Source organism: Eschrichtius robustus, chromosome 8 (genome assembly GCF_028021215.1).
Source record: "Eschrichtius robustus isolate mEscRob2 chromosome 8, mEscRob2.pri, whole genome shotgun sequence".
Lineage (NCBI taxonomy): Eukaryota > Metazoa > Chordata > Mammalia > Artiodactyla > Eschrichtiidae > Eschrichtius > Eschrichtius robustus.
The window spans coordinates 2354435-2381836 of NC_090831.1; the positions used below are offsets into that span (position 1 = coordinate 2354435).

Consider the following 27402-nt stretch of genomic DNA (forward strand, 5'->3'; position numbering starts at 1 on the left):
ACACCCTGAGCACCCACCTGAGTCCACCTCCCCGCTTGTTCGGTGGCGTATCTCAAACATCGATGCCTTCAGATGTATCCTGTTTGTGCCACAGAGAGCATCACCCCTTGCTGTCTTTCAGCTGGCCTGCTTTACAAACTATGTCTTCACAGCTAGAATCGTGTCTGTTTTGCCACCATTTTAACCTCAACTCCTGGGATAGTTCCTGGTATAAAGTAAGCATTCAAACAACCATAATTTTTTTTTATAAAAGAAAAGAACGGAAAATATCTAGCAGAAAGGAAGCAGAGTTCATTTTGGACCAGAACCAGGATGAAGACATTTCTTAAGGATTACATAAATATCCAAAGAAGTCCTTGGTTCTTATTAACAAAGGAGATTGAAATTTCTGCTTATTTCTTGAGTTTTCTGGCTATCTTTATGCATGTGCTAATTGGTAAAATGTATCCAGTACAGTTTATTCTACTGAGTAGATTTACTTCTTTAGAAATTCTTTCTAATCTATATAAAGTCCTGAATTGAGTTCAGCCTGTTCAGGCATGTCTTAGTAAAGAGACCTGCATGATTTAGATCCAGCCAGCATTTTGGTCAAGGTCTTGCACTTCCTTTGAGCACACCTAGTAAACAAATTTTACTGAATAGTGCCCAATAAATCACTATATTTGTCTGGTTATATATTCTGCTAAAATTCCTTTTAATTTTTATAAACAAGTCAACCTGCACAACATGATTTTTACCAAATGAACTTTGGACTGTGGACTTACAGAGAATAGAGGGCAGAGAGGACTGTTCAGACCTGCTAAATCTTGAAATCTCTGTTTTCTGTAATTCAGCAGTCCTTCCTGCCTTGGTCTGCTGTGTAAATTCTTAATATTCAACCTGAGAATAAGAAGTAATACTGGATATCTTAGTTAATGTATGGTGTGATTCTAAAGATGGAAAGCTGATTGCTGAAAATCAAAAAGAAAGTGGGTCTGTCATTCGTATTTGCACTTTTTACTCCAGTAGGGATGGTGTTAGCTTTTGTGCCCAAATTCTACTGTCTGGAATTCCTTTGATAGCAGTTTTCATGCAAGACCAAGTTACCTAGTTGAAATGAGCTTTTAAATGAACAGTATATTGATGACGTCTGTTTTTGCATTGAGCTAATAGCTGCTACTTACTGTAGTTTCCTGAAATGAGTTTAAGAACTTCATTGCTCTTACTCTGTCATCATGGTAGCAAAAAGGTAAGTAAGGATAATGTAGGACACGTAAAAGATGAACCTGTACTTTGACTATAAATTGCAAGTTACTTTCCTTAAAAATTAGATACATTGATTTAACTGTAATGTAAAATATGTTCATTTTTTGCACTGCATTTAAATTTACAATTTATATAGGCAGCGTGTTTTGTACTTTTTTATATCTATCAGGTAAATACTTAAAGTATATCAGAGATATTCTTTAAAAAATATGTTGCCTCTTCATTAGCTGCTTTATTTATACTCTTTACTGAATCTCATTTACCCATAAAGTATCAACTTATGGAAAAATTAAAAAATAACAAATGAGCACAGTTTTCCTGAGCATTGCTGAGGAAACTGTCATGGAGATTTTACTAACAAGTCTGTTTTTGTTTTTCCTAAGAATTAAATTATGATGTATATAATAAATGGTCCAATGTGTTAGAGTTCTAGCTGTTGCCAAGCAACATGGGCTCTGTTTTGTTTTGTTCTTTTCTGTTCTGGTCCCTTACTTCCTTTGATGGAGAAAAAGTATTTACCTTAAAAATTTTAAAAAAGAAAAAACTCTACTCTATTGACATTGAGAAAGCCAAATCAATAACTATGTTAGGTTAACCAATCCTCAGTGGTTAGAAATATAAAAGTTTTATAGTTAAAGAGAAAGGAGACTTCAGAAGCAATTAATATACAGTCATCCACAATTTTAAAGAGAAAGGCCATAGATATGGATTCACAACACACGCCTGGAAAGATAAGTATCTCTGAAGGATCCTTCCTTTCAAGAACAAAGAGTGTTGAGAATATAGATTACCCACACTATCGGGCTCTCTTACGAAAACTGAACATGCCTTTTGTGAAAGGAGTTGAGGACAGACATGACTGTGGCAGAATTGAAAAGAAATGCAACCCTACTTTTCTTAAATTTCACCCTTATCCCCCTTCAGTCCTGCCAGACTATCATTTACACTATCCTTATCCCCCACCGTATGGGCCAGATTATCCATTATTTCCACTTCGGGATGATGTCCCCTTAGGTGACACCTGTTCAGGGTTTGTGAGTCCTGGTGGTGATGCTGACTTAAAGCCTGGCATTGGCAGAATCATACCAAGCTTGGTAGATTTCAGTGATGTGAAACCTCAACATCGAGTTCCCAGGCCAGACGCAGGATTTCAGACGACATTAAAAAGGAAAAAAATATTATTAGAAGAACTAAAACAGGACAGGAGATGGAATTCCAGGGCAGTACCAGACATTTCCATCAGAGCAAGACTTGGAGGTAAATGAAGTGACATGGGCTTTGTAATTTTTAAACACTCAAATGAGAGAAAAGAGCATGGATCTAAGATTCAGTATTTAGCAGTTCATTTGACATAAAATTGTAAAAGACCAAATAAGGAATTCTTATTTTTAATTTATGGATTGTAAGGAAAAAGTAGTAAGAATGATAAGCCTTTTATAGACCTGTTTGTAAAAAAAATAGTTGGTTTTCAAAAAATACATTCATCAGTATGTGGCCAACACAAAGTATGTATCAGATAATTTATTCTAAACACACCAGATAACCTAATTTTGCCACAAAGGAATTTATATTTAACTTTGATAATTGTGTATCATGCCTCCTTATCTGTCTCTCTCCTTTGAAAAAATTAATTCGCTGATGATTATCAAAGAGTTAGGTTACAGGAGCTGAAATGCAGTGGGAAAGTAGTTGAAAGTAAATTTTGGGGTCTTGTAAGAACAGGAGCTGAAGAGAGGCAACCCCTGCATAAATAACTCCACCACATTCCTGGAGGCAGAATTTGACGAACACTTACTGACTGCTGCACCTTTTGGTTTCTCTGTAAGAACTCCCAGAGGGTGTCACAAGCCTGGCCCAGAAGTGGTGAGAAACTTCCAGAAGAAAGCCACGGGCAGTGTTCCCATATGGAATGTGCCTGGTAGGCAGGGAGTGAAAAGAGATTAACCTGTTTGAGCATGTGGGAAAGGCAAAGACCAAGTGCTGTAGCAAGAGATGCTGAGCTTGCTCTAGCCTTAAGAGGCTGTGCCCTCTTCACCACTCCTCTACAGTGCCCAGCTGCAGACCAGAGGCCTAGGGAGGCTGTGGGAGGAACAGGGACATCATTGTTTTTTGGAGCAGTGGGAGCTCATGGTTCCTGCCACTCCTCCGTGAAGAGAGGCCATAGGCACTTGGGACCAGGAAGGGAATAAGAATCAGGGCAAAGGTAGTAGAAATGCAAAGCCCCACAAAATAATGGTCCCAAGCCACACGCTCCAGATACCCACTGTTGAACAAGAAAAGAGCAATTTGATGAGAGATAAGCATGGGATAAGAACTGTGCTTTTAATGTGCACTCCAGTTGTGGCCTCAGCGGGTAGGCTTAGGGAAATTCCTTAGTTTGGAATGTTCATGTAAATATATAAATGAGGTTCAATAACCTATTTTAAGAAATAATTAATTGATAATCCATTTGAAATACCATCTGTGGAAATAAGATATTGCTGAGAAGCAAATGCAATTCACATTGAAGGAACCATTGATGAGTTCAGGCCAGTCTTACAGCCATAGTACAGTTTTCACTGATTCTGAACTAGTGACCAATTTTCTGATCTGTCAAGAAAGGAGCTTGAGCTCAATCTTTTGTTAATGTTTCAATGTACACTGATAGTCATTATCAAGAACTCTTCTTTAAAGAAATCGAATGTTAATGTTATTCATGTAAAAATATCTGACAAAGGAATGAACCAATAACATTTATTAGATGTTGTAAGGTTAAACAAAGTCATGTTATAAAGTTAAAGTCCAGAATTTTCAGTTCCTTCATACATAAATTCTCTTATAAAATTGTAGGAATTGAATGAATTAAGATGGGTAAAGTACTTAGCAAAATTCGTGGAACCTGGTAAAGCATTTAATTAGTAGTAGCTGTTATGAGCTATTAACAGTTTCAAAGAACAATACTTGCAGTTCAGGGATTGATTTCAATGTAATTTGCCCTATGCTTTCAGTGATTCTGGAAATAATCATTAATTATAAATAATAAATACTTTCAGTTTTTAGCAAACCTAAATACACATAATTTCTCATACATTCTGATAAAGAATTGTATCTTCTCAGAATTAATTACATCACACACCATTATGCTTTTCAGTGGACTTTCATAAATATCAAAACAAGATCCTGAAAGATTATATCACTGATTTTTTTGTCCTGTTTCAACCTTATCTAGACATTTAACTGTGATCAGTTGTTTTTCGTTCCTAGTTCCATCCTGTCATGGGAGCCACACCCTCATGGCCTCATCTGAACCTAATTACCCAAAGGCCCCACCTCCAAATACCATCATATTGGGGTAGGGGCTACAACATATGAATTTTGGGGTACACAAGCCTTCCCTCAGTAACAACCATCTTAACCATTTTTAAGTGTGTAGTTCATTGGTATTAAGCACATTATTGTGCAGCCATCACCACTGTCCATCTCCATAACTCCTTTCATCTTACCAAACTGAAATTCTATATCCATCAAATACTAACTACCTTTCCCTCCCTCCTCTCAACCCCTAGCAATCATTTTACTTTCTTTCTCTATGAATTTGACTACTTTAGCTACCTCATAGGAGCAAAATCATACAGTCTTTGTCTTTTTGTGGCTGGCTCGTTTCACTTAGCATAGTGTCCTCACGGACAACAGTGTTCTTGCTGTAGCATATGTCAGAATTCCTTCCTTTTTAAGGCTGAATAATTTTCCATTTTATGTATATACCGCGTTTTGTTTATCCTTTCATCCATCAATGGACACTTCGGTTGCTTTGCCTTTTGGCTATTGTGAATAATGCTGCTATGAACGTGGGTGTACAGATATCTCTTCAAGATCCCACTTTCTGTTCTTTGGGGTATATACCAAAAGGTGGAATTGCTCAATGGTAATTCTGTGTTTAATGATTTGAGGAACAAGCAATTGTTTTCCATAGTGGCTACTCCATTTTACATTGCCACACAATATACTAATGCACAATTACAATTCCTTACATTCAAGGAATAAATCCCACTTGGTCATGGTGTATAATCCTTTCAAATGTGTGTTAAATTCTGTTTTCTAGTATTTGAGGATTTTTGCATCAGTATTCATCAGGCTATTGGTCCATTTCTTCTTGTAGTGTCTTTGTCTGGCTTTGGTATCAGTTGGCCTTATGGAATGAATTTGGAAGTGTTCTCTTCAATATTTTTGGAAGAGCTTGAAGTGGATTAGTCTTAATTCTTTTTTAAATATTTTGTAGAATTTACCAGTGAAGCCATGTGATCTGGAGCTTTTCTTCGTTGGGAGTTTTGATTACTGATTCAACCTCCTTATTAGTTATAGGTCTGTTCATATTTTCTGTTTCTTCATGATTCAGTCTTGGTAGGTTTTGTGTTTTTAGGAATTTGTCCATTTCATGTAGGTCATATAATCATTTGGTGTACAACTGTTCATAGTACTTTCTTATAATCCTTTTTATTTCTGTAAAATTGTTGGTTCAAAACCTTAGGAGTTCCCCAGGTGAAATCCAAAACTGGCCCCTGTACTCACAGGGCAAGGAGAAAGAGGCAGACTCTCCAGACGGGTAGGTGGCAGGTTTAATTACCGAGGAAACTTACTTATGCTTGTCTTAGGTGCCTCAAGATGAGTAGATCTCCGCACCCACCCTCCAGAATCTTCAAGTTTATGTAGAGGACTTAACACGGCTCAGTCACGTATACTGTCCAGATGGTCTTAACGAAACATTACTCTCTCAAGGCTGTGTTCTTGAAACAGCTCCTACGGTGGGAACAGTGGGCAGAACAAACATTCATTTCAAGGACAGAGGAGGGGGTGAGGAACCTCTGATTGCCTGAGTTCAGCTCACGGGTCAGCGGGTGGTCACGTCCTCTCAATGACCTCCTCCAGCAAAAATCAGTTGTAATGTCCCTTCTTTCATTTGTGATTTTAGTTATTTGAGCCTTCTTTCTTTTTCTCTGAGTCAATCTAGCTAAATGTTTGTCAATTTTGTTGATCTTTTCAAGAACCAACTCTTGCTTTCATTGATTTTCCCTATTGTTTTTCTATTCTCTATTTTGTGTATTTCTGACCTAATCTTTATTATTTTCTTTTTTCTGCTAGCTTTGGGTTTAGTTTGTTCTTTTTCTAGTTTTTTAAGGTGTAAATTTAGGTGGTTGATTTGAGATATTTCTTGTTTAATACAAGCATTTATACCTATGAGTTTTCCTCTTAGCACTACTTTTGCTAAACCCCATGACTTATGTTTTTGTTTTCATTTGTCTCAAGATAATTTCTAATTTCCCATGTTATTTCTTTTTTAACCCAATGGTTATTTAGGGGTGTGGTGTTTAATTTTCATATATCAGTTTTTAATTTCATTCCATTCTGTTGATATCTAGTTTCATTCCATTGTGTTCAGAAAGTATTAATATATTTTACATGCTTTCAGTCCTTTTAAATTTACCAAGACTTGCTTTGTCACCTACAATATAGTCTAGAGAATGTTCCATGTGCACCTGAGAAAAATGTGTATTCCGCTTGGGTATTCTGTTGGTTTGAGTGTTCTGTAAATGTCTGTTAGGTCATATTGTTTAAGCCCTCTATTTCCTTGCTGATCTGTGTCTGGTTGTTCTATTCATTATTGAAAGTAGGGTACTAAAGTCTTCAACTGTTATTGTAGGGCTATTTCTCTCTTCAATTCTGTCAATATTTGCATCATATATTTTGAAGGTTGGATGTTTGGTTCATATAAATAAAATAGAGAATAGAAAAATGGCAGAAAAAATAACCTAAACCTAAAGTTGGTTCTTTGAAAATATCAACATAATTAACCTACCTTTTGCTATATTGAGGAAGAAAACTCAGGGAAGACCACTCACAAAGGGTATTTTAGATGTTTAAAAAAAAAAAAAACTGTCTGTAACCATTAGAGGAGAGATAACACATGAATAAAAAAAATACATAGAATAGTCCTTGAATCTTTCTAAGGTTTTGGCTTCCTTAAAAGCACCTTGTTCTGGAAATGTTTTATAATAAAAATAATAAGGCCTATGGGAAAATAGTGTTCATGGTAGACTCCTCCAAACTCATGCAGTTTCATGGGTTACACACAAAACCCATTCACTGTAAAAATACGATCACAGTTTTAAACATGTTAAATCTCTAATAAATGAAGGAATACTTGTGTCAAGGAAATAATACAGTGCTTTCCTTGACAAAAGACTTGATGTTTGTTTGGTGGCATGAAAGCAATGAAGTGATACTGTGGGTTATGAAGGAGAGGTGGGTAATAGCTGTTCCCAAAAGTGGCTTTTGGCAGCTCACCCCTTCCTGTGTGTGCCTGCCACTTCTCCTACCATAACATGATGTCTGTTTCCTTCTCACGTTGACTCTGGGCTTTGACATCTGAGTGGCTTTAGCCAATAAGATATTAGCAAGCATGATGCAAGTGGAGGCCTGGGAAGTACTTGCACATTGAGATTGGTCCTTTTTGGATTTTTCCCCTGGAGTTTCAGTCACTATTTTGTGAGAGACCCAACCTGGATCCAGAGGGGAAGAAAAATAAGGCATTGGTCATCATGCCCAGCTGAGCTCCCAGCTAACAGTCAATACCAACTTGCCAGCCATGTGATTGAGGTCATTTTGGACATTTTCAGCTATCGGAGCTATGCCTTATGACAGAACAATTCAGAGTCCCAGTAGATGATGAATGGTTGTTTTAAGCTACTAGGTTTGAGGTTATTTTGCAGCAGTAGATACTGAAACAAGGTAGAAGAAAGGATGTCATCATACTTAGATGTAAACGTAGTGCCCCTGAGGTATATAGTTGTAATTCATTGCCCTGTTTACTTCTACTCTGGCTTAAAGTCAAAATTTTAGTTTTCTTGTTTTTCTACTTTCATTTTTTTTTTTTTTCTAAGTAGCTGCTAGAATGGCTTCAAATCAGAGGATACCAAAAAGTGCCATATTGCTGCTGATGGCATGAGAATCTACTGGAGGGTTTTCTTTGGCCAGCTGAGTCACAGATAGAATTATCCTTCTCAAAACTGAAATGATCGTGGAATTCAACACTGCCTCTCTCACTCTGCCTCGGCCTCTTGCCTCTGCTTCTGTATTAGTTTTCTCCTGCTGCTATAACAAACTGCCACAAACTTAGCACCTTTAAACAAAGGCCATTTATTACTGACAAGTTTGTGGGTCAAAAACCTGAGCAGGCTTAACTGTGTTCTCTATTTGAGATCCAACTGCCAAAGTCAAGGTGTGCTCTTTGTTCATATCTGGAGGGTCTGGGGAGAAATCTACTTTGGGGCTCATTCCAACTGTGCAGAATATAGTCCCTGACATCGGAGGCGCCCATTTCCTTGCTCTTTGGCAACAGGGGATGCACTCTGCTCCTGGAGTCTTCTCACGTGGCCTGCTCCATCTTCACAGTCAGCAGTGCTGTGTCAAGGCCTTCTCACTTACTACTCTCTCTCACTTACCTTCAGAATCCACAGAGGGTCCCCCGTTCTCCAGCCCTTCATTGCCACTTCTGAGTTTGCAGGTTCTGTCCTGATTGGTCAAATATTGACTGAATCAACATCATCATTATGAAGATGATATTACTACATTACTACTATAGGTACTAATAATGTTACAACTGCTAACTGAGAATTAATAAATGTTATAAACTGCATGCCAGAAATTTGCCAATTCCTTTAAATACATTAATGGTAGTTTTTAAAACTCTGACAGCAATCATTAAAGGTAAGAAAAATAAGACTCGGGGGTCAAATAACTCACGAGGTCACAGTGGCACCTTAGCCAGGAAGCGTATACATTATTAAGCCCCAAGTATTGCTGTAGTCTGTTATGGAGCTTCACCAGATTGCTATCCATGGTGACCAGGGTGCTCCTGTGTTATCCCAAATCCCTCTCACAATTCATCTCACCTATGCTTAAATATCTCTGTACTGTCCAGTTAGCTCCCAATTTTAACATTTTAAAGTTCATCCTTTGCTGAGTTAGATTAATTCATGGGGCAAAGCTAAAATGTAGAGGACCAAGTTAGAAGACCCCATGGGGTAAGAAAAGGATCTCTATGGTACAACCATTATCTTCACCTACACTAGTCCCCTGTCCAAACCAGAGTAATTTGCCAAAGTTATCAATCTCTCTGATTAAGACCTACCAAGGCGGATAGGTCCCAGGCTTTCATGTCCTGACATTGGCCTACCTCTTTTGTTCATCTTCCACCATTCCCTGGCTGCCATTTCAAGATGTAGCTATACCCAACCTTCAGTAAGAGTTGTGATGTTGCTCTCACAGGGCAAGCCTACCATTGTACATACTGTTCCCCCATCTGGAATGACTCTTCTTCCTCCATTTCCCCTTTGTTATCCAAGTCATACTCAATTGTCAAGATGAGGTCAGGTCTTATCTTCAGGAAGATGTTCCTAATTCCCTACAATCTGGCTGGATTAGATGTCCCTCCTCTGCACTCCCACAGCACTCAGAGCTCAACAATTATCACAGTCACCACAATATATTGAAATTATCTACTTACATGTCTGTCTTTTCCATTTGTTCATGAGCACCTCAAAACCAGGAAACCTGTGTTCCATCTTTATATATTCATCTGCTTCCATTTGTGGTGAGGTAAATATCTGTTGGAGGCAGCTTTTATATTTGCTCGTCTCTTATCATTAGGTTGAATTATCTACATAGTAAACTCCTTTGTGTCACCACCATCCCCAACCTGTCTGCGTGCACATGCACAGATTAATAGTGCCCAAGAGATCTCTTCCAATAATAAATAATACATAACAAATAATTGTACACTAATTAATCTAACACATAAATTCCAGAGCGCTTCTGTTCTCACTGCTGAGAAAAATTGTTAGACAATCCATGGAAAAATCAATACCACACAGTTTAGCTTTCTAGTAGGAAGTATTTCTGGTGGAAGAAGAAATTCCTATTGCATTGTGTACGTTTGTATTTCGTACATATGTAACCAAAGCACATACATTTTTGTTTTCAGGTTGGACAAGCCCACTGAAAGTTACTGCCTTACAACCTCATCATGAAGAATACTCAGTAAATCACCTATATACATTTGATGAGGAAGCAACACGTACTGTAAGATTTTCTCACTGCATAGCGTTATGTAGTATTTGTAATCAATTTATTTCCTTGTCTGTGTATTTGATATTTTATGCCCTGTAAAAAATAGCTACGCATACTGAGTGAAGTAAGTCAGATAGAGAAAGAGAAATATCATATGATATTGCTTATATGCAGAATCTAAAAAAAAAAAAAAAGATACAAATGAACTTATTTACAAAACAGAAACAGACTCACAGACTTAGAGAACAAACTTATGGTTACCAGAGGGGAAGGGTGGGGGGGGGGGGGGAAGAATAGTTAGGAAGTTTGGGACTGACGTGTACTCACTGCTATATTTAAAATAGGTAACCAATAAGGACCTACTGTATAGCACAGGGAACTCTGCTCAATATTATGTTACAACCTAAATGGGAAAAGAATTTGATAAAGAATAGATACATGTATATGTATAACTGAATCACTTTGCTGTACATCTGAAGCTAACACAACATTGCTAATCAACAATACTCCAAATATAAAATAAAAAGTTTTTTAAAAAAATAGCTACCATTTATAAAGTACTCCTTATGTGCCAGGCACTGTGTAGAAGTTCACAGTCATTGTATATTATGTATGTCTGTGCATCCCTACAACAGAACAGTACTATGGAAGAGGAATGAGTAGTAGATGATGGTAGTGCCCAACACAGGTCCCTCTACTGGCAAGTGCACCCTCCCCAGTGGCAGTGGGCAATGGCCACTAAATGTCTGCCAGCTGCCAGCTGGACACTACACCCTCCCACACTGACCACTCAGGCTTTGGCCAATGACTGACTTCCTTGAAGAAACAGAATAAAGCTAGACTTCAGCTGAAACCACATTCCCACTAGTGTCTTTTCCTTGTTGTATCCTGCACTTCACCTAGAGCACTCCCACCATGTATTAATTGAACAAAAATTGTGCTTGAGTCCCTGCTTCTGGACAAGACAGTGTTGTTATCCCCATATTATTTGAGAAATCTGAAGTCCTGTGATGTTAAGCAACTGACTTTTGACCACAAACTTTAAACCTAGATATATGTCTGAACGTAGATATATATCTGAACCTAGATATATGTCTAAACCTAGACATATGTCTGAATATGTCTAATCTATGTGGATTAATAGATTCCAAACCCATGATATTTAAATTACTTGAAGACTCCCCAAGGAATACATAGATATGACAAGGGATTAAAAAAAAAAAAAAAAACAGCTTTAGTGAGGTATGTTTTACACACCATAAAGTTTGCCCATTTGAAGTGTTCAATTCAGTGGGGGGTTTTCTTCTTTTTTTTAGGATATTCACTGAATTGTACAACCATTGCCACAATCTAATTTTAGAACTCTTTCATCACTCCAAAAAGAAACCCATGCCTATTAGCAGTAAAGATACGGATGCTTTCAAGGAGTCAATTTCCATTTCTGTTACTCTTGTATGTACTCCTTCCTAAAGTTGATCTGCCTGATAAATTATCTGTAGTTAGACATTCAGATTGATTTCTTCTTTTCCCTCTTTCCCCACCTCTCCCTTTGCCTTTTCTAATTTTACCACAAAGAGGAATGGAGCATACCTCCCACAAATCATGTACTAGGGTATATGGCCATGGAATAAAAAGGTCATTCAAAATAAATGTCACCAGTGCCTCCTTTACTCAAGATGCCATCCACCCATGCCAGGGCTTCATGTCTTTCCTTGTCTATGCATTTTTCTCTATAAGAAAATTATAGCATTAGAAATGAGGGAGATTTGACCTGTTTTGAGCTATTCTAAATTCAGATAAAAGGCAGAATTTGGTTACACGGGTAAAGAAAATTTGTATTTGTTAGTTTCACTTATTCCATCTCCAGACTCTTCAAAGAGTCTATTGCTCCTTCTGGTAAGTCCTGTGAAAGCAAATGAAAGGGAACATTATAAGAAATTGAAGGCATTAATGCCTTTTTTTTCCATCTAAGTCTACAAATTTATATCAAGTCTACATGCTTTACTTAGATATCTATTGTAGAATTAGAATTCTGAAGTTTGTGCTTGTCCTGCAAAAGCTTATAGAGCATACTTATTTAAATTTAAAATAAGCTTAGACCTTTGTGACAAAATCTTGATATTTTACTACCAGTAGTGGGAGCTAAGTAACATGGGACAGTACTTCCAATGGAAAAACAACTGGATTAACATTTTTTTTAATATCAAAAAGCTAATAAGGTAGAGAGAAATTACTGGGCCAATGAGAGGGTAGAAACTCTAAAATTTAAGCCATCACTTAGGGTCACTTCGGCCTTACAGGAATTTGCTGTTCTGGAAAGGGAAACTAAACTTTACCTGAACATTTCCTAGCTTCGTGGGTATAAAACATCAAAAATTAGAACTGATCTTTGAAAACCACCCACTACACCTGAAGGCTTTCACCTTAGAAGTAAGGGAAGATCAATAGTAAAAAGCCTTGAACAGACTACAGTTGCTTCACAATAAAAGAGAAAACCAAGTCTTGAACTGGTATTAAGGTGATCCTAGATGGCTATCATTCCCAGAATCCAGACACATACAAATAAAACTTCTTTGGAGGATGGTAGTATATTAATTACCAAGCCTCAAATTATTTCTGTCAATAACTTTTAAAATATAATGTTTAACACACAATCAACAGTAACCAAACACATAAAGAGAAAGGACACTGTGAATGAGAATCAGCAGAAATGAGAGAAAACAAAGAGAGACAAAAATTGATTCTAGACGTTGGAAATATGCATAAAATGTTCAAAAAGAAAAAAAAGATAAGCTCAAAATTTTTGTAAATAAGTTAGAAATTATAAAATGCAAAATTAGAAAAGTGAGAAAAATGTAGTACCAGAACTGAAAAATACAGTAAGCAAAGAATAAGGTAGATGGGTGCTGTAGCAGATTAGACACAGTTAAAGAGAGGATTGGAGAACAGTAGATAAAAGAGAGGAAAATACTCTTGATGATGCACAAATTTACAAAAAGATGGAAAATACCAAAGGGAGAGTAAAAATCATAGAGGATACAGTGAAAAAGAAAAACATATGTTTATTTGGAATCCTAGATGTGTAAGAGAATAGGATAGAAGCAACATGTGAAGACACAATTATCATATCCACTGCTGTTTATTTATGGAGTTCCCTGCGGCATCCCCTCACATATTCTGCTGTACATTAAGGATTAATTATAGTAAGCCAATCATGACAGCAGCAGCAGCAGCTGTTGCTGTCAGCCCTAGCACCAACAAAAATGGCAGCAAGAGTCTCAAAAGACAGACAAAGCACAGAAGACACAAAAATGGAAAGAAGGAAATTTTTGAAAGTTATTTCTTCACATTGTTTATGGTAATTGCATTGTTTAGAATCTGGGCATCAGTTGTTATCTTTTGTTAGGTCTTGTTGAACATGAAGAAATTCTAGGAAATTGAAACATGATATTGTTGGTGATGGAGGATCTTAATGTGAATGATGCTAAAGTATCAGGACATAAAGAGAGATCTCCTTCAATGTTATTAGTCTTGTCAGAAGAATCTAGAAAATATCTAGATTTATTAGTAGAGGTTCCCATTGAATCAGATTCCAAGAGCACTAGAGATGAAGTCAAAGATCAAATTTAATCACCTCTTTATGAAATAGTACACACAAAACATTCAGAGAACAGAGACAGAAGACGTACCAGCAGAAGAATAGCTACTAGAAAATGAATACTTATTAGGAAATGATGTAGATGATAAATTTGAGGACCTGGAAACTGAAACATTTCATAAAGAAATTGAAGCTACATAACATAGAAGTGACAGCTTACAAGACCAATCAGGAAGTGGAAGAGATTGTGTATTTGAGAAAAATCCAGATTCCAATGAAAAACTGTGCCATGATACCAATGACATGATAAACCAAGATGATGACGAACAATAATATGAACCACCAGAAAATGGGGAGACATAAATTCAGACCCTGCTAGGAAAGATTTAGTTACCTTCTTGATGAAGAACAATAGGAAATGACAGATTTCAGAATCTTTGCCCCTAAAACTAGAGGAGGACCAATCTTATCCACACATCACTCACCAACTTTATCAATACATTACCCACAGAAAACAGGTAATTGTGACAGATCTTGTAAATTACTGAAAAGCTCACAATCTAAAATATTTTAAATGAATTGTAGTCAATTGTAATTTAGAATACTTTTTAGAAATAAAAAATTGATGTGATTTTGCATTTCTACATGCCTCCTTTTTGACAGTAGATCCATTGGTTTTATTTGCTTGTTTGCTCCATCTCTCACACAGCTCTTATTCTTACCCATGTTTATGTGTAATCTTCAGAAAAGATGTAGAAATTATATTGATGTAGCAGCAATTGATTTGTCAAAGATTTCATATTTTTTAGTAGTACATAACACTAACAATGTTAGGTTTATTTGGGCGACCTCTATGCTAAACATGGATTTTTATCTGCAAAGGCACTGATATATTTGCTAATGACTCAGGCTGATAGGAATCATCATAAACTGTGTGCCAATTAACAGGACAACAGGATACTGGGGAATATAGTACATATAGATATACTGGACCTAGATATAGTAGAATAAAACAGCACAATTAACAACTCAACCTAATAGACATACATAAATAAATCTTTATGCAAGGACCATTTACAAAAATTTACACATACTATGCCATAAAACAAGTCTAAAAATATTTCAAATGTTTTAAGTCATACAAAGTATATTCTTTGCCCACAAGACTATTATGACAGGTCAAAACACCTTAGAAAATCATGCATTTGGAAATATAAAAATGTATTTATGAATGAGTGATGGGCCAAAGAAGAAATCATAAAGGAAACTAGAAAATATCTTGAACTGAATAATAAAATGTTGTACAACACAAGGAATATAGCCAATATCTTACAATAACTATAAATGGAGTATAACCTTTAAAAATTGTGAATCACTGTATTGTACACCTGTAGATTATATAATGTTGTACATCAACTGTACTTCAATTTAAAAAACAAAATCGTTCACGGGAGGAGTGCACCTCCAGGGAAAGAAAGGCCAGAAGTGATTCCGCCATGGTTGGGACCAGCCTGGAGCCGGTGAGTGTCCCTGACTGAAGACCCAGGAGGCCAGCTTTGAAGAAAACCTGGAGACAGGGCAAGTTACAAATCATCCCCAGACTACAGGAGATACAGACATGGCAGAAGGGACTTGGATCAGGTCAGAAGCCAGTTTCCCTGTGGTACCGAAGTGGATCCTGAAGAATTTACCCTTGCAAGTGAAAAAGGTGACGTTACATACAAAACTGGAAGTGCACGAGTAAGAAGAGATTGAATAATAACTCATACATGCCTTTTTGGGCATTTAAGTCCTGAGAAAACCCTCTGTGACCCAGAGACTCACAAAGCGAGAGGAGTTGTCATTCCTCACGGTCTTGGCGTTGCCAAAGGCCTCCAGCAGGGGGTTGGCATTGATGATTTGATCTTCCAGAGCCCCCTGCAAAGACAAGAGCAGTCCTCACATCTGGGCTTCCTGAGCGCCCTGACAGTCTTGATTCTGACACACCAATCAAACCCACCTGCACTTTACCAGTTTCATCCTTCTTCTCTCCAGTAACTGCAATTGTTGCAAAGTACTGGATGACACGCTTCTCTGTGTTCACAGTCTTTCCTGCCCCAGATTCTCCACTGTCAAACAGAAATGAGAGAATAGATCAGAACTACAGCTTACATTGTCAATATCTAAGACAATCACCACAAACCAGAGAAGAAGAAAAAAATCACTTACATGGTCAGGATGGACTGGTTCTCATGATCTGTGAAAAACAAATCAAGACCATCAGTTTTTAAAAATAGTACACATCCAATATGAAGATTATCGACTCTGTTCAGATTAAACATGGTTTATTCTTTTTAACATTTTGAAGATGTTGCCTGTGATCTTGGTTTTGTGTGTAGCTCCCAGATAGTACTTGCCTCTTGCAGTAAAATTTGTGAAAATGAGAGGCAAAGAATCAACCGTTTCTTCTTAAAATATTATTAATTTTAAAACTTATGGGAAATTTCAAACATATACAAAGGTAGAGGCAATAATGTAAAGAGCTCCTATGTACCCTTCAGCAGTTATTATTTGGCCAATTTTATATAATCTATACTCCCATCCTAAACTCACTCAGTTATTTTAAAGAAAATTCCAGGCATCATATAATTTCATCTGTAACTACTTCAGTAAGAATCATACAATTCTGAAGTTTCATTTAACAGATGACGAAACAAACCCAGAGAGAAATAAGTGATTTTCTAATAGTTACATAGTTGTCAAGATATTTAGGTCAATAGTTTATATATTTTTCTGCTACCTGGCCTCCTCCAGGTTCTTCATATTAATTTGACTACTGCTAATTCTAAAAAAGGAAGGGATCTGGAATTGTAAATGTTGGTGTTCATTTACTTTTAGTTTCCTTGTATACACACTTCTAAGGGATAAAAACAAAAATTATCACTAAAAGTAATAAAATAATAAAATAAAATAGAATTATTGTAGCAACATGTGTGGGAATGCAACTATAACAGTGCCTGAAGGAAAATATATAATCTTAAATGAATATGTTGTAACAGAAGAAAACCTGAAAATTTAAGAACTAAGCAAGCATCCATCTCAAAATGAGAAAAAATAATAGTCAGTTTTTTAAGTTGAATGGAGGATATAATAAAGATAAAATGAGAAATAACAAAAGAGAAAACAAACGTATATTTTAAAAGAACACCAAGGCCACAGGTTGGTTCATTGAAAAACAATTGATAAATATCTGCCAATGTCAATCAAGAAGAACAAAAAAATATAACTTTGGGGAAGCCAAATATAATGGTGACCTCATAAAACTGCATCCCCACATAGCCTCAAAAACAGTGCAGAACAAGACAAATGACAGTATACAAAAACCTTACCATCACCATAACTAGAAGACAGAGAAATTCTAGATTTCAAATTACTGCAAGTTCAAAAGAAAAGAGAACAGAAAATCCTAACAAGTCATGTCTCAACATCTCAACAGAAATGCTTTTTTGGTAAATGAGGACAGCTTTGGAAAAATTACATGGTAGACAGAAGCCAGCTTAAAATTGGTCAAAACCATGGATAAATAGACAAAGTCTAAGACTAAAAATACAGATAATGTCTAAGTCTAAAGTCTAAGTCTACAGAGAAGGAGTTAAAAGAACATGTGATCTGAGATGGCAGTTCCTGAAAGGAATCGATTGTGTAGGAGAAGAAGGGTAAAAGGAAAAAAAAGAAGGAAAAGAGGAAAATTTAAGATCCTGAAAGGCAAAAAGAATTATTTAATTGGAGATTATACAACCCCTCTGGTAACAGTCAACTAAGGTAAGGAAAAAACTTTATTAAAGAAACTGTACTTTGCTACACTGACAGAAGAGGGTACCATTGAACTACAAATATTAAACCACACAAAATTCACAGAATGAATTAAAGAAAACTGTAATAAAACAGAAAACAAGAATCAAAATACTTTAGTGAAGAAAATTCCTCCCCAAATCAACTATAAAGAAAAAATTGTAATATAACACTCTGAAGTTTATTATATATTTTCAAGCAAGCATTTGAGAATATGAAAATTGCCTGCAAAAAGAAATTCAAAGATTTACAAATAAAATTTTAGGTGAAATAAAAGAAGGAAAATTCATTTAGAAATTAAGACCTAATTTCTAATTACATGATGCCCAAGGAAACTAAAATTAAATAAGATTTAATTAAAATAAAAATTTAATGGGGACATTGAAGAAAGGCAGGAAAACATCCAAGAGAAGAAGAATGAAGAATTAGTTTAAAATATCTGAGTGAAAATGGTTGAAAAGGAAGATAAGCAAAGAAGAAAGAATATATTTATAATTGGAGTCCCTGAAGAAAAACTAAATGATAGAACGGAAATAATATGTTAAACCAGGGTTTCTCAACTTTGGCACAATGACATTTTGGGCTGGATAATTCTTTGCTGTGGGGGAGATTTTGTGCAGTGTAGGCTGATTAGCAGCATTCCTGGCTTCTCCCCACTAAACACCAGTAGCACCTTTCTTTATGAATGAAAATCCCTTCTCAAAAAGCTAGAAAATGGACAGCAAAGGAAACCAACAATAGTACAAGGTGAGAAAAAAGATAACAGAAGAAATTAATGAAGTACAGGAGATGGAGTAACATGCACTCAACTATCCTGCCTTAATAATGTAGAAAACTGAACAAATTATGAGAAATAATGGCTTCCAGACACTAGACAAGAGGCAATGAAGTACTGAGCTCTCTGCGGAAGGAACAAAAACAGTGTGAACTCCACAATCGTACTGGCTTACTACCCGGAGACAGTTTCTAAACCACAGTCCAGGGAAGGGAAATCCATACAAAGCTTCACACTCTCATGCAGTTGAGGAAACAGAGATCGGTGTTCTGGGGGTGAGGGGCAAGTCAAGCAGAATTTGCAGAGTAGGATACCAGGGAGGAGGGAGCTACAGAGAGGGGGCTCTGGAGATCTGGGAGAGAGAATGAGCAGATCTTTGAGCACTGATCTGTGCCTCCTTAAGGGGAAACTACCAAAGCTGAGGAAACACCTATCATAAAGAACTGGCATGATCATTTTCTGAAGCTCAAACAGGCAGGGGATGTCCATGTCCCCACAAAGTAGAAGGAAGAAACTTTTTAGTTCATGGGATGTCAGGTGGATGCTTCAGAAGGATGTCACCTCTGTAGTCAGGCTTAGTTAGCCCTACTCTAAAGCTTCCTCTGGACTTTAATGAACAAAGCTTAAAAGCAACCCTCAAAAGCACCCAACTGATTTCAAGTACTGAACTTTGTGCTGGAACAGAATCGAACACTATTTAAGTATTAAAATAAGTTCTAGCAACCAATAAACTAACATCCAAAATAAGCAAAACTCAATTAAAAATTAATTTTTATGCAAAGGAGAAGAAAAATATTACCCACAGTCAGGAGAAAAAGTAAGTCAGTAATGCCAGACACAGAAGTGACAGACATGAGGAAACAAGCAGACAGGGATATGGTCAAGCAACTATTAGAAATGTGTTCCCTACATTCAGGATGTAGAGGAGACCACAACCATGATGACGTGGAAAATGGGCCATACAAACAAGACTCAAAAGGACTTCTAGAGAAAAACACCGTGTCTAAAATGAAAGATAAATGGGTAGCTTCAAGAGCAGATTAGACACTGCAGAATAAAAGGTCGTGAAATTAAAGACATAGCAGTAGAAACTCGAACATGAAATACAGAGAGAAAATTAACAAAGCATCAGTCAGCTGTGGGACAGTGTCGAGCAGTCTAACATACATGTAATTGGAATTCCAGGGAAAAAAGGAAGGTGGGAGAAAAATATTTGGGGAAATAATGGCCCAAATTGTTCCTAACTGAAGAAAATCATAAATCTTCAGACCCCAAAAATTCAGCCAATGTCAAGCTGAGTAAAGATAAATAAAACCATGCAGAGCTACCACATTGTGGAAAAACAGTGATAAAGAGAAAATCCTAAAATAGTTAGAGAAAAGAAATTATGTACAGAGGAACACATGTAAGAATAACAGTAGGTTTCTTGTCAGAATCTGTGCAAGCCAGAATAAAATGAAGACACATTTTAAATTTTAACAAAATCAACTAAGAATACTTTAACCAGAAATAACACATTTCAAAAATAAAGTCAAAACACACAAGGACATTTTCAGAAAAACCAAGCTGAGAAAATTCATTGCTAGCAGACATAAAGGAAGTTCTTTAGATAGAAAAAACTAAAGTATATGGAAATTTGAGTTTTCACAATGAAATGGATTTGAGATCAACAGAAATGGTAAATATGTGGGTAAAAATAAAATGCTATGTTTTGTTTTTAAGTTAGTTAAAGTATACTGACTGTTAAAGAAACAACCATTACAAGTAGTTAGAGGTTATAGCATATGTAGGAGTAAACTGTATAACAGTAACCCAGGGAATGTCAGGATGTAAATGGCGATATGCTGTTGTAATTTTTACACCATTTGTGAAATGGTGTAATATACTGTAAACCCTAGAATTAAAGATGTGTATTGTAAATCCTAGAGTGACCATGATGAAAGAAAGAGAGAGAGAGAGAGAGAGAGAGAGAAAGGAAGGAAGGAAGGAAGGAAAGAGAGAAAGAAAGAAAGCTAATAGACAGAGATAAAATTAAATTGTAAAGAGGAAAAAAATTACCTTAACTAATCCAAAACAAAGTAATGCAAAAGGAAAAGGAGCAGGTGAAACAAATAGTAAATAAATCTAGATTTAAACCAAATTATGTCAATTGTTATATTGATTCTAACTATATATAATTAAATTTAAAGTCAGCAATTTTTATGTTGGATAAAAAAATTAATACCCAACTATATTCTGGCTACAAGAAAACCATGTTAAATAGAAATAGATAAAAGTTTAAGATGGGAAAATATATACTGCACAAAAAAGAGTTAAAGAAAACAGAAATATCTGTAATAATATCAAACGAAGTAGATTTCAGAACAAGAAATTTTACCACATAGATATTCCATGATGATAAAGAAGGTCAATTTATAAAATGACCTAATAATGCAACTCAAATACATGAAGCAAATACTGATGGAACTGAAAAGCAGATCCACAATCACTATCAGAGATTTAAGCACGCCATTCTTAGTAACTGATAGAAAAGGTAGACAGAAAAAAAAGTGAAGATAAAGAAGGTATAAAAAGAAGATATAAAAAAACATTATTGACTTGACCTACTTGGTCTAGTCCACACAACAACAGCAGAATAGGAATTCTTTTCAATTCACACAGAGGATTCACCAAGGTAAATTGTATTCTGGGACATAAAGCAAATCAATAAATTAAAAGAATTGAAATTATACACAGAATACGCTCTGATTGCAAATGAATTAAGGTAGAAATCAGTAATGAAAGGTATCAGGTAAAGACTGAAGATGTACACACATGTTTAGGGTCTAGCAATATAGCACGTGGTTACTACATCATGATAAAGTTAAGTCTACCCCAGCAATGTAAGATTTGCTTAACTTTAGGAAATTGGTGAACATAACTAACTGTATCACAGTAGAAAAGTCATATACTCATCTAAACATACGCAAAAAAAGAAAAAAGTTTGATGAAAAGAACTGAAAATCATCCTCAAATTAACAATAGATATCTATAAAAAGGTAAATCAAACAATATTTGAACTCTACACATTGGAGTTCCTAGCCAGCCAAATCAAAGAAACATAAAAACAGTATAAAACTTAGAAAGCATTAAACAAATCTATTATTCTTGATAATATGATTATGCATGTTAAAAATCCAATTAAATCTGCAGTTAACTTACTAAAATTTAAAAATGAGTGTAATAAGGTTTCTAGAAATAAATATTATTATAAAATCATTAATTGTATTCTAAATATCAGTGAGAAGCAGAACATTTTTTAAAAGTTTAAGCTATCATTTAAAATTGCATCAACATTATTAACTATTGAGTAATAAATCTAACAAAACATATTCAAGAACCCTGTGGCAAAACTAGTAAGTGTATTGAGAGAAATTTTAAAATACCCAAATAGATAGAGAAATATACTATTATCTGGATTAGAAGGCTCAACATTTAAAGTTTTTTTAGACCTTTCTAAGTTGATTTATAGTTTCAATGCAATTTCAATCAGTATCCTATCTGTATATTTGTGGAAATTGAAAATTTCTTTATAAAATGGATACAGAAACCAAAGAATCAGAAATAACCAAGACTATTCTTAGGAAGAAGGGAAAAATCAATATTCATTTGTAATAAAACTCTCAACAAATTAGATTTATAGGGGGACTTCCTCAACCTGATATTTAGGGCATCTGTGATAAGCTAAGGCTAAAGTAATGATGAAAGACAATTTTCTTTCTCTAAAATCAGGCACAAGACAAAAATGCCTGCTCTTACCACTTTTATTTTCCATCCAATGGAGGTAATGGCTATTGCAGCAGGGTAAGGAAGAGAGGTAGAAGTTATAAATATTGGAAAGGAAGAAACAAATCTATCTTTACATAGAGATGACATAATATTTACAGAAAATCCTCAGGAATCTTCAAAACAACTACTAAAAGTAATAACTGAATTTATTAAAGGCATAGGTTTATTGTTAATATACAAAAACCAATTGTATTTGTGCATATCAGAAGCCAACAATTGGAAAATGAAATTTCAAAAGATTCTGTTTACAATAGGGCCAAAATCAACATAGAATTTAGTGAAACACATGCACATTTTCTTCACTGACAACTAGAGTACATCGCTGAATGAAATCAATTAAAGAAGACCTAAATAAATGGAAAGCAAACCAGGTTTATGGACTGAAAGACTTATTATTGTTAGTATGTTAATGCTTCCCCAGTTGATGTATAGATAGTTTCAATGCAAACTCCATCAAAATCTTAAGAGGCACTTTTGAAGAAATTGGGAAGCTGATTATAAAATCAATATAAAATGGAAACCTAAAATAGCTAAAACAATTTTGAATAAGAAGAATAAACTTGGAGGATTTATGCCACCTGATTTCAAGTCTTACTATAAAGTTAGAATAATCAGTACCAAAGGGAACATGATAGATACAGATTAATGGAACATAAAAAAGAGTCCAGAAGTGGAGCCACCAAATATATTGACATTTGATTTTTTTAACGTGCCAAGGCATTTTAGTGAAGAAAGGGAAGTCTTAATATATTACTAAAACAACTAGATATCCTATGGGGAAAAAAATCAAGTTTTACTATATTAAAATATACCAAAAATTAACCTTAAAATGGATAATAGGCTTCAATATAAAATTAAGATTGTAAATTTTTTTAAATATTTAGATTTTCAAAATGCATTGTTAAGAAAATGAAACAGCAAGCCACGCAATGGGAAAATATTCACAATCACATATATGACAAAGGATTTGTATCTATAATGTGTAAAAACCTCTTAAAATCAATCAATAACAAGACGAACAACCCAAGTGCAAAATGAACAAAAAATCTGAACAGACACTTCACAAAAAAATAAGAATGGCTAAAAAACACATGAAAAGATGTTCAACATGCTGAGTCATTAGTGAAAAACAGTATATCCCCACAAAGGCTAAAATTTAAAAGACTGAAAATTCCAGGTGTTGATAAGGATCCAGAACACTGGAACTCTCACACATTGCTGGCGGGATTGTGAAACATTACAGATAATTTGAAAACTCTTTAACACTTTGTTTAGAAGTTAAACATACACCTATCAAGTGTCCCAGCCATTCTACTCCTAGATATTTACCCAAGACAAATTTAAATGTATGTCCACACAATGACTTGGACATAAATATTCAAAGCAGCTTTATTCATAATTGCCAAAATGTGGAAACAAATGTTCACGTGCATGTGAAAGTATGAACAAATTGTAGCATAGTCATAGAATGGAATAGTATTCAGCAATAAAAATCTACTGATACATGCAACAACATGAATGAATCTCAAAATCATTATACTGAATGAAAGTAACCAGAAACAAAATATTACATACCAACTGATTCTATTTAAATAAAGCTCTAAAAAGGCAAACCAATATAGAGTGACAAAAAGCAGATCATTTGTTGCCCTCGCCTGGGAACAGGGAGAGATATGGATGCAAAGGGGCATGAGAAATACTTCTGCAAAATATAAATGCTCTGAATCTTGTATGTTGTGTTTTCATGGGTATACACAGCTATAATATCCCATCAAATTGTATGCATTTATCGAATTTAGTTCATTGCAGTATATTATACCTCAATACAGTTTATTTTTTTAATAAAGGATGTGATAAACAACTTTATGCCAGTCAATCTGACAACTTAGCTAAGATGAGCAAATTCCTTGAAAACACAACAAAACTGACATAATAAGAAAGTCTGAGTAGCCCTATATCTATTAAATAGTTTAATTGATTATCAAAACACTTTCTACAGAAAAAACTCCAGGGCTAGATAGTTCTACTGATGAGTAAGATCAGATATTTAAGGAAGAAATAATATCATTTTACCCAAATAATATATTTGAGGACAAAAGAAGCCTGTCACCAAAATATGAAAAAGATATTACAACAAAACTTAGTCTGATATGAACAGACAAAAAAATCCTTAGCAAAATTTTACTAAATTGAATTTGGTAATATATAAAAAGGATGATACATCACAACTAAGTGGGGATTATTCCAGGATTGCAAGATTTTTTTAGCATTCAAAAATCAGTGACTGTAATTTACTATATATGTTCTCAAACCACCACAGAGTTAAATTAAAAATAAATAACTATAAGATGTCTAGGAAAGCATCAAATATTTTTAAATTAAACACCACAATTCTAAATAATCCATGGGTCAAAGACGAAATCACAGGAGAAATTAGAAAATGTTTTAAACTGAATGATAAATTTGAAAATGAAACGTATCAAATTTTGTATAAAGGAGTTAAAACCGTGCTAAGAAGAAAAAATTAGTCTTTTGTGTCTATATTAGAAAGCAAGAAAGGTCTAAAATTAATTACATACATTTCAATCTTAAAAATTTATTAAGCCAAAAATCAGAAATGAGTAGAATAACATATATTTGTAAGTTTTAATTTAATTAGTAGGAGTACACACACACACACACACACACAATGTAAATTTCCAAGACAATAGAGGAAAGTAAGAAAGCATTAAATCCAGTGGATCCAAGATGTGCTTTGAAAGAAGAAAAATGCAGAAAGAGAGAAAAAGAAAGCATGGTGTATAGAAAACATTAGCAATTTTCATTTACATCTAATCTTTTTAAACTTATTATTCACCCCTTCTAGGATGATGGAGAACCATCTTTACAATCAAACAAGAAATATAATGCAAAAGACTCATTTTACAAGTCCTCTACACAAAAGTAAGCATTTTTCCCCAATAGAATTTGATTTAAAAATGTATTTCTTTTTTCCTTAATAACACATCTCCTTTGTGTCCACAATATCCTGGATCCTGTGAGGAATTCAAAGACTATCAGACACAATTCTTTACTTACTTACATTGATTGCTAAAATAAACAGTTAAAGGAAGAAAACCTATATTTAATAGAAAAATAAAACCAAAACAGAAAGGAAAGGCTCAGAGAGAGAGGATGAGATAAGGGTACAGCATCATAGAAAATGAGAGCAGAGAAGTTTGAAGGAGAACTTTTTTACTCAGTCGAAAATCATATAGAGTATCTGTTATGTGTCCATGCCCTAGGCTGTGAGATTCACCAGTGAATAAAAGACTCGTCCAATGAGCACTCACTCTAAAGGGAGACGGACAATAAGCCACAAACGTAATAAGTAAATAGATCATATCTTAGAAGGTGATGAGTCAATGAAAAAATAGGAGAGAAAAAATAGAACAGGATAAGAATATCAAGAGTGTCCTGTGTGGAGTAACAGGCTTCCATAATAACTAGGAGGTCTGGGTAGGCCTCCTTGAGCGATGAGATTTGAGCAGGAACTTGGAAGTGAGTGATTTGCCGATATCTGGATTGACTACTTCCCAGTCAAAGGGAACGTAGAGCAAAAGCCCTGTGTCAGAAGTGTGATTGAGATGTCAAGGAAAAGCAAAGGCCAGGGGTCTACAGTGAAGTAAGAGAGGGGTAGCAAAAGAAGAGGTCAGGGAGTGCCCAGGGACCAGATCTTGCTGGGCACTTGAAGAGATTGTAAACAGTAGGGTGTTAGCAGTGAAGTGGCCAGATCAGACTTGTGTATCAAAGTAGTCATGGTGGCTGCTGGGTTCAAAGTGGACTGGGTGAGGGGAGAAGCTGGGAGACCAGGTAGAAGGTTGCTGCTGTCATCTAGGTCAGAGATAATGGCGTTTTGGAGGAGCGTGGTAGGAAGTTGTAACAGCTGCTGGCCTCTGGATACATTTTGAGAGCAGAGTCAACACAGTTTCCAGACTGGAGATTGTGAGTCTGAAAGAAAGAGGCATGGAGAATGATTCCAAGGTTTAGAGCTCTGCAGCTGGAGGGACTGAAGCCATCATTTATCAAGATGAAGGCAGGTGGAGCAGGTCTGGAGGGAAAGATCAGAGGTCAGTTTTAGATGTGCTGAATATAAAGATGCTCATTAGACATCCAAGTGGATGTGTCAAGTAGGCAACGTGGTCTGTGGGTCTGCAGTCTGGGGGAGAGGTCTGTGCTGGCGGAACAAGTCTGGGTGTCATGGCTTAGGGGCAGGGACGTCAAGCCCCAGCACTGCATGAGCCAGAGGAGAAGAACAGAGCTTGAGTCCTGGCATCTGTATATCAAGAAAGAGGAGAAAAAGGGGGTGGGTGCCAGCAAAAGGGACTGAGAGGAGAGAACCAATGGGGGGGGGGTGGGGGGAGGAAATGCAGAGACCTAGTGCTCGGTTGGAAAACTAAGAAAGTGCTTTAGGGGGCAGGGGGGTGAACATAATGTGAATGTTACTGAGTCCTCAGTGGCAGGTAATCAAGATCAGAGGTCTAACTTCGACCATCAGTGGCTGAGTGACCTTAAGCAAACAAATTCAGTTTTCTAAGCCATAGTTTATTTATTTGTAAATTAATGTTCTTCTTGCCCTGCTGCAAAGCTCAAATGAATTTTTTTTTGGTTAAGTGTAAGATGTATATAAGTGTATGCATTACTTTTCTATTTCTGTGTAACAGATTACCACAATATGGCAGCTTTACATCATGCCCATTTAGTATCTCACGTTTGCATAAGACAGAAGTGCTGGCAAGTCCCCGCTGAGTTCAATGCTCAGGGTTTCTCAGGCTGGAATCAAGATGTCAGTGGCGGCTGAGTCCCCATCTCCCAGGATCATTCGGATTGTTGGCAGGATTCAGCTCAGCGCAGCTCTAGGACTCACAGGATTTGTTTAAGGATAACTGAAATGTGTCTGCTGCTGTTTTCTTGCTTCTTTTTAGGGGTCACCTGTTTAGGTCAGAACCACTTAGGATAATCTACCTTTTTTTTTTTGATT

At 35.8% G+C, this 27402-nt stretch overlaps 1 protein-coding gene across 1 annotated transcript in view; it reads left to right on the top strand.

Annotated features, from left to right (window-relative positions):
* Positions 1-62: 62 nt before the first annotated feature.
* Positions 63-27402, top strand: part of SPMIP7 (sperm microtubule inner protein 7) — a 57342-nt gene continuing 30002 nt past the window's right edge. The window contains exons 1-4 of the mRNA XM_068550330.1: positions 63-74; positions 1935-2502; positions 10265-10362; positions 25249-25325. Coding sequence (XP_068406431.1) covers positions 63-74; positions 1935-2502; positions 10265-10362; positions 25249-25325 — 755 coding nt within the window. The remainder of the gene's footprint in view (positions 75-1934; positions 2503-10264; positions 10363-25248; positions 25326-27402) is intronic.